The sequence below is a fragment of the Rissa tridactyla genome, chromosome 4, assembly GCF_028500815.1.
Source record: "Rissa tridactyla isolate bRisTri1 chromosome 4, bRisTri1.patW.cur.20221130, whole genome shotgun sequence".
Taxonomy (NCBI): Eukaryota; Metazoa; Chordata; class Aves; order Charadriiformes; family Laridae; genus Rissa; species Rissa tridactyla.
Window position 1 is genome coordinate 33,850,710 of NC_071469.1, and position 8,924 is coordinate 33,859,633.

Sequence of the window (8,924 nt, forward strand, 5' to 3'; positions counted from 1 at the left end):
TTACTTATTATTCCATGTATAAAAAGACCTATTATCCACAAATGTCTATACTGCAGTTTTGCTTTACTAAATTTGTTATTTAAAAATACTTAATTATTTTCCAATTTTACAACAGCCATGTAGTAAAGATGCTGAAGTTAGTATCTAAGAACTGCTTCCTTCATGACTTTAAACTACGCATCTAACAGATTATCCTGAATTCCAAGTAGATCAAAGCAAAATAAAATCATTGCCTGGTATTAGCCACAATTTCAAAAGTAACCTTCAACATTATACATTCCAGTACTATTTCTATATAAATTTTACTTACCACGATACGAAACAAGTTCTTTGTTTTGGTTACACAATACGAACATGTCATCTTCTAAAGTAATAAAATTAAGATATTGATCAAACACCTAGAAATCAAGGAATAATGGTCAGAACAGTCCAGAGTAAAGCAGCATAAAAAAAAACCTATCTGTGATTTATTGCTACTTGTTTTTGAACCTTTTACAGAACTACCTATTAAAAGAAAGCATACCTGTACATTCAGGAAAAAAATTAAGCCTCTCTATAGCATAATCTGTTAATGGGACATCACAACAGAAAAACAGATTTAAGAAAGTTAGTTCACAGTCCTGCACTAATTTACTGCTGCTGAAGACCTAAGGCTTAAACAAGACTAGTATTTTTCATTTAATTTCACAACAGTTTCTTTCTCTCATGACAGTAGTACTCACTAACAGGAGTGAGAAGAAGTGAATGTATTTACATACATATGAAAACAATTAGTTTGCAGGTTTTGATACAGGCATTCAATAAAATTAAGAAGGTACATACCTGCTACCTGTCTTTAAATCATAAAGGTAGAGGACTGAAGAACAGTGTGTACGTACATATGAAACATCCACCTCTGCAGTACACTGACTATTTAAAGTGACAACTGCACTCATAACGTACTTTTCATGTATTTAAGAGCTAAAACCCCCACCCCATTATATATGTACTGGATGTACTCATTGAGCTGATGGGATAGGGAATATCCTGAAACCACTACATTTCCCTTTATCATTGAGCACAAAGGTCTTGCAGCACTTGGACTTTTGACTAAGCTGAAGCATAGTACTAAACTGCATCACGGAGATGACTGTAGATTCGCTTTTTTTGCCCCGATAAATCTATGCCTGACACTGAATCTAGCTAAACATTTATTTTTTTCACGATTCAGTCAGAAAAGCTGTGTATGGCGCTGAAGTGGCCACGTAAGAATGCAAGAACACCTGTAATGGTAGTATCTTTAACGTTAGAGACTAGGGGAATTTCTTACCTTAGCCACTTGAGTTACTGCATTAGCACCTATGGCAGCATTTGCAATATCTTCCAGTTTACTTCTCGAAATGGCAGAAATAAAGTTTAAATAATAAGATTCATAAAGCTGGTTTCGAAGATCCTAAAAGGAAGGAAAACCACAACCTTTTTCCTGAATAAGTACTAATATATTTCTGACTAATTAAAAAACATTCTCCTACTATGTGAGGTTCCAATTATCCACAGTCGAACTAAATTTTTGGAAGTGCTTAGCGCTCTGTTCACACAGCCCCACAGGCAGTGTTTTGACTACGTAACTAGATATAACTAACCTAGCACAGAACTGCAAAAACCAGAAATGAAATTTAAGCTATCGGATAGCAACTACTGCTCCACACCTTACCACTGACCAAAAGAACCCTTTGCTCTTCTTCCTTCCTTTGCTGAAGACGTCGACCTTCCATCAATTCCTCCCAGAGAATGTGAAAAAATGAGGTTATCCAAGTCCTACCCTCCCAGCTCAAAGCAGAGCCAAATAGAGCAAGCGGCTCAGGATTGTGTCCAGCTGAGTTTTGAACATCTCCAAGGATGGAGATTCCACAAACTCTCCAGGCAATCTGTTCCAGCATTCCACCACCCTCATTAAAATAGCTTTTTCTTCTGTTTAAATGGAATTACCTATATTTTGATTTGTGTCCCCTGCCTCCTGTCTTTTCACTCCCAAAACTCTCTCTCCAAAACACAGCAGACATATTTGCCCTTCTGTTTTCTGGGAAATTGAAGTTTGGTATGTAAAAATGTTGGGAAATATTTTTTCAACAAATATGTGCTAATATATAAAAAATGCAAGCAAAGGTGTTCAGACACACACACAAGAACTAAATATAAAATGGTCACACTCCGGTGAGTGCAGGATTATTTCACATACACTATCTCTGTTGCGTCTACTCATTTGAAACATTAAGCCTGCAAGTTACCTGGCACATTCTGTCAATATTTTCTTCTGTTGGCATTACAAAGTAAACAGCTGGAACATCTGGAATAGCATCCCGATCTGAATGCAAAAGCCTGAAAGGCAGAAAAAATAAAACTCTAGTATGTTCCTCCTCCGATTTGTATAAAATTATAAAAGTTAAATTATTTATTTATACAGACACATTTAATTTCCTGCAATTTCTCCCTACATTTCACTAGATTTTAGCAAGAACGAAAAGTGGAAAAATAGCAAAATCATATTTGTATAATTTTTGGCTGAATATATTAATACAGGTCTCCAAAGTTGATTGAAAACTTGAGAAAAGGCTTCGCAAATCCTCAAAAACAGATTCACCCATTCAGAGGAAGGTAAAATAGTGCATCCACAAGGTTCATACACCAATTATTAATTCTTGGCATAACAAAAAACCTGCATATCTTATACTATTAAACTCGACTTTCCTGCTCATTAAAACAAAGACGCCCAAGGTGCTTACATGTTTCTCTCACATTTCTGCTGATATGTCAACATGTTAAACCGTGTTTCCATTTCTAGCCTTCACTTAGTAAAAGTTAATAAAGTTTTGAAAAAAATAAATGTACATTCAAAGATCTTCCATTACTATTACCACAGCTAGGGAATGACAATGAACTAAATAAATGTAACCTGGAGAAAGAAAAATGTGAAATCTCTTAAAATAATACTTAAAGATTCCATATCTTTGACAAGAGACAATTAAAATCTACATGCAAAAAGACAAGCAGAGAATATGCACAGCCCCTTGAAACAGTTTGTGCCAAAATAATTTTAAGATGTATGAATACAGAGGGAATTGTACAGACAGATTCCCCAAAACACCGATTGGATAATTCGTATTTTTGAGCAGGGGCCTCCTCTACTTAGTAAGAAATCCTACTGAACAGTGGTTGGAATGACCTTTCCACTCCCTGATTCTGAATAATATCACACAACTTTAGAAACAAGTCAGGGTATAATCTTTATTTTAGTAGTTATTCATCAAATGATTTTCATTGTTTTGTTTGTGATTTTGAGGAAATATTAAAGTTCTTCTTTTTTTCTACTTACAAATGCAAAGTGATCCCCATATCTCTAAGCTCTTTCACTGACAGCAAAGGTGAGATTATATCTTGGCCAAATCTGTCATAAATGAGAACCTGAAAGAGATACACATCTTTTTACAAAGCGGTATAAAAAGTGGTCACAGTAGAATACAGGATACAGTGGACACAGGAATTCAGGTTTAAGGAACTACTGTCCTAACCTGAAGTGTGCTAAACGTTTACCAATTTATAATACATTAATTTGTCATAGACTTCTATTTGTGCTTACTAATACAGAAAGAATAAAAGAAAAGAAAAGAAACTCAATGATAAAGGGAAATAAATTCATCACTTCCATCACCTGAAAAGTGTCGGTGAAACAGGAATCTGCTGTCAGAAATTTGTTATTGTAACTGCAGAATTTCTCTGACTGCATTCGGGAGGAAACAAAAGGAGAAGCAGAGAGGAAAAAAAAGGAACTAGCAAAAAAAAAAAAGAGACAACAGAATGGATGAAGAGACAGAATATATGCTCTGTAGTAACAAAAACTTTTACACAAACTACTTTTAAAGCTAATAAAGATAGCTTGAGCTCAGCATGTCCTAAGTTTAAGGCTATCAATAGTTCTTCCCTTTCTATGGGCTTTTTTCTGACTCTCTGAGTTCATCTGTAAGGTATCATGTAAGTTTCTGCCAATAGGTATCAATGAGACCTAAGTATATTTCAAAAATGTCCTTTGTTGCTCATTAAAATATTGCCCAAAGGATCAGTCATTGTGTCTTCGAGTAGCCAATACCTCAAATAGGTATTCTTCTTAGCAATTCTGCTATTCAATTCTGTATATTCGTAACACACACAAAAAATTATTTTCTACAAGTTAAGAACGTAGAAAAGGTACTCGAGTTAATGAGAATTTGAAAATCTGAACTTTTTTGGACACTATAAAATTACCCTATTCCTGTTCAAATAGTTCTTACCTTCCATACTGGTTCTCCTGTGCTGTTTTTAACAGGAGGAACATTGAAGTTCAGCATACGTTTCAAAGCCACTGGAAAATAATGCAGAATAATGCTTTACTCTCTTTACACTTCAACAATAGAGATTAAATACACTACCAGGATTTTATTATATGTTTCATTTGAGAGGAAAACCATCATAAAATACAAACACAAGTCACGTTTTCATTATTTTTATGAAGCTTTGACTGACAAGTGGCACATGTCAGCTAGAATTTATGGGCTCTGGAACATGCCGCAAAAGGAAAAGAAACAAGTCCCAAACCATGAAGAAAGAATCTCCTTAATTACACGGGCTATACTCTGTCACAGTTTGCCTTAAAAATATTTCCAGTATCTTCCTGAAGGTGCCTTCTGTACAGTAGGAACTAGTTTGCTTTATTCCCCTGATCTGCTTTTCCTACCCCGCAGAACACAGCAAAAAGCAAAAAAAATACCTTTTCACCTGACTAACACTGACAGATATTTTGAAACGTTTTGAGAACTCCCAGGAAAAAATTGCTGCTTCGAGGAGTACAAAAATACCCCTCATTTGCAGCAGGAAAACTCTGTGAAACAGGAACGAGCTTTCATTTAACCTCCCACTCAACACAGAAGCCACACAGATTCCTTCATCTACCTCTAACTTACACATCCACTCATTAAGGAGTCCTTCCTCATTTATCTGATTAAACAATACACTATGTGCTGTTCTCCTGTCTTTGACTAGAAGCAAAAGACTATTTGCATCACTTTAAGTTAGTGGCTATTCTCTTCAAACTCATAAACAAAATCATCACAAAGCTTTGCAAAGAGGAAAAACTTTCAGAAATCAGGGCAATATACACCACTTTGCTCATAAATGGAGAGCAGCAGAAACTGTTAACTTCTAACTCTTGGGCTGAAGGAGGCTTGTGAGCACACTCAGTGCAGTTCCCCGGGGGGTTAGAGTATCACAGGACAGCTCAGGCTGGAAAGGACCTCAGGAGATCTCCAGTCCAACCTCCTGCTCAAGCAGGGCCAGCTGTGAGGCCAGGCCAGGCTGCTCAGGGATTTATCCAGCCAAATCTTGAAAACCTCCAGAGACGGAGATGCCACAACCACCCTGCGCAACCTGTGGCACTGACCGTCCTTGTGGTGAAAGAGTTTTTCCGTATATCCAGCTTGAATATCTCATTTCAGTTTATGCCTGCTGTTCATCACCCTCCTGCCATGCAGCACCCCAGGGAGCCTGGCTCCGTCTTCTCAATGCCTTCCCCACAGGTACCGGGGAGCTGATGTTAGGTCCCCCCATGAAGCCGCCTTTCCTGCAGGCCGAAAAAGCCCCAGTCCTGCAGCCTCACCTCACAGGGCAAGTGCTCCAGCCCCTGACCATCTTGGTAGTCCTTTGCTGAACTCCCTTCAACTGACCAACACCTTTCCTGTACTGGTAGCCACAAACCGTTCACAGTAACTAGATGTGGCCTCCTGGGGCTGAGAAGGGGGATGATAATCACTTCCCTCGATCTCCTGGCTGTGCTCCTGTGAGCGTGGCTCAGGATGCTGCTATGTCGGGGCACACTGTGGGCTGATGTTCAGCTTGCTGCCCACTGAGAGCCCTTGCGGGCCCTTTTGGGAGAGCTGCTCTCTGGTCTCCCAGTCCCCCGCACTATTGCCCGAACGTTGCAAGGGGTTCATCCTTTCCAGGTGCAGGAATTTCATAAGGTCCCTGTTGGCCTATTCCTCTCCCCCATCTAGGTCCCTCCGAGTGGCAGCTCTGCCCTCGAGTCTACCGACCGATTCCCCTAGTTTGCTGTCACTTGCACACTTAATGAGAGTGCACTTTGACACCTCCTCCAGGCCACTGATAGCGTTTTTAAACAGGACAGGTCACAGGACAGACCCATGGGGTACTCCAGATGTTACCAACCTCCAGGTACAGTATGTCTGATTAATCACAACCCCCTGAGCCTGACCATACAATCATTTTTTTTACTTACCTAGTTGTCCATTGCTCCAGCCCATAACATCCTAACTTGGATACAAGGATACAATGCCAGAAGTGTTGCTGCAGTCAAGGTAAATGACATACTCTGCTCTCCTGCTGCCTACAAACCCAGGCATTTTACCACTGAAGACAATCAGGCTAGTCAAGCATGATTTACCATACATAAATCCATGCTTGCCTTCTTCACTTGAGGAGAAATATTTTCCAAGAGGATTCACTCCAGGATTGACTCCAAAGTGACAAAAAGGCGTGGGAGAACTTGTTGGTGAAAACTGAGGCACAGGCGGCATTGGGTACCTCAGCCTTATCTACGTCCATCACCACTAAATACCGGCTCCATTTAGCAGTGATCCAACATTTTTCCTTATTCATGTTTTCACTACTGATGTTGCAGCAGAAGTTCTCATTGCTCTTGACATGTGCTTCAGGTCTCAGCTCCATCTGAACTTTGGCTTTCCTAACACCATCCATCCATGCCTGGGCAATGTTTCTAACGTCCTCCTTCGCAGTCCGACCCTCCCTCCTCCTCCCGTGTGCTGCCTTTTCAAACCATGTTACCAGCAGTGAAACTCGACCATGGGAAGAAGCAAGCTAGCAACAAGTGCTGAGTCTCCCCGGCATCCAGCCTTCTATTCACTTAGTACTTTTTTTCTTTCTTTTTTTTTTTTTTAAATACCATGGAGCAATCCTGAAAGCTCATTACAGACCGCTCCTGGAGCCTCCGCTCCCTCCCTGCCAGTGACACCTTCTGTACAGTTCAGCGATATGAGCAGTTTTGTCCAAAGCTGCATGGTTATGTATTTTGGCACTACTGGAGCTGAAGGAGCTGCTTTGCAGGGTTTACCATTTAAACTAAAACTTGGCATAAGCTCACTCTCCACTAAGGAAGAGGCAATCGGACTAGTGATGTGCTGTGATAATCATGACAAACATTCAGCAAGTCTCTGGGGTGGGGTTTTTTTTTTATTTTTATTTATGTTGCCATTTCATTTTCGTTTAGGCCAAATACTCTCTGGGGCAAGGATCAGGTTTTTACTGTGCTTGCACAATTATAGGCTTTGACTGGTTATGAACCAGGATAAAGGTCACAACAGACGGTGCGCATACATGGTAATACAAACACTAAATGATAATCTATTTTTGACTTCTTCTGAGCGTCTTTTAGTTGTTCAGTCTACTTCCTCGTGAATGACCTCCCCAATGGAAGACACCATGGGTTCAGTGGCAAAGGCTGACTGAAATAATCAAGTAACAAGGTGAAGCACAACAGAAAAGAATAAAGCTGTATGGAAGAAGGGTTCAAAGACAGTGAACAGAAAGGTAGCAAAGAGAAGAAATGTAAAGGACTGCAAAGGAACACTAAATTAATGGCAGATGGCCACAGGAATGAGATTACAGAAAGCAGACTTCTGGTACGAAAAAAAGATGGAGAATACAAGTAAATATTTACGGTCCACACAGAAACTCAGACTGAGATTTTTAAGCAGATGATTTTAGACACTTCATGTTAATTAAATGCACCCAGAGTCCTCTATACCACCAGAACGATACTGCAGTTGTCAAGGAGAAGGTGACAAGATTACAGCTCAAACTACTGACAAAAACTTCAGCAAGGAAGGGAAATAGAGGACTACAGAGTCAACGTGCTCTATGCTTGAGGAGTATGATCAAATGGGTGGCTCAAGGCTCCACAAAGCAGCGTCGAGACAGAGAAGAGCGAGTCAGTGATGAGCCTGCAGTAACGTGTATGGAGGGGCTGAACAACTAACCCTTTAACCACAGACAACCTCCTGCATAATTAGCGGTAGCTGTTAATCTCGTATTCTCAGTTTCTTGAGGGTCAGCACGCACTCCGAGGCCCCTGCATTGCCTCAGCAGGAGCATCACAACAGCAGCTTCATTTTTGCACCATTAAACGCTGTTTCCCGTTGACCCTCGCCAGGGGCAGAAAGGCGGATGGCACGGAGGGACCGCACCACCCGCTCCCCACGGCCACAGCGGACCGGCCCCGCGCACGCCCCTCCCCGGGGGCGATTTCCACACCACAGCGGCACCTGCGGACACGGTCCCGGGCCCGCCGCCGCCCGGGCAGGGGCCACCACGGCCCCGGGCCCCTCGGCGAGAGCTGCGGCCAGAGGCCCCCCCAGCCCCGCTGTCCCGGGCCCGCCGCTACGGAGGCAGTTGAGCGGCGCCCCAGCGGCCGCCGGGGTACGAGGAGGGAGAAGGCCGCCGGCTGGTTGCCCGGAGACTCAAGCCGAGTGAGAGGGCGCGAATCCCCCGGCGGAGACGAAGCGGCGCGGAGACGCCCACATCCCGCCCCGGGGCCCCGCCGAGGCAAAGGGTAGGCGGGCGACAGGATCCCCCGGCCGCAGCGTGAGGCCCACCTTGCTGCCTCCCTCCCCACAGCCCCGGGAAGCGCAGCCGCCGCGCCGCGCCGGGCAGGCGGCGGGAAGCCGCTTACCTGTCTGCTTCTCCCGGATACCGGCCGCCATTTTCCTGCCCCGCCAGCCCGGCCGCGGCGCGGCGCTCCGCCCTCCGCCGCCTACGCAGCGCCGGCCGACGTGGCGGCCCCTACGGCGGCGGGAGGCGGGTCCCGGCCGCCTCGCTCCGCCCCT

The 8,924-nt window shown here is 42.9% G+C and overlaps 1 protein-coding gene across 3 annotated transcripts in view; it reads right to left on the minus strand.

Annotated features, from left to right (window-relative positions):
- SCFD1 (sec1 family domain containing 1) overlaps nt 1–8,861 on the minus strand; it is a 55,360-nt gene extending 46,499 nt beyond the window's left edge. For all 3 annotated transcript variants that reach the window (XR_008465951.1, XM_054198671.1, XM_054198670.1), the window contains exons 1-6: nt 8,771–8,861; nt 4,305–4,375; nt 3,353–3,441; nt 2,268–2,358; nt 1,310–1,432; nt 311–398 (exon numbers count right to left, since the gene is read on the minus strand). Coding sequence is in view for 2 of the 3 variants with exons in the window: in XM_054198671.1 (XP_054054646.1) it covers nt 311–398; nt 1,310–1,432; nt 2,268–2,358; nt 3,353–3,441; nt 4,305–4,375; nt 8,771–8,801 (493 nt within the window). In the remaining variant the exon portion in view is untranslated. The remainder of the gene's footprint in view (nt 1–310; nt 399–1,309; nt 1,433–2,267; nt 2,359–3,352; nt 3,442–4,304; nt 4,376–8,770) is intronic.
- Between the last annotated feature and the right edge of the window lie 63 nt (nt 8,862–8,924).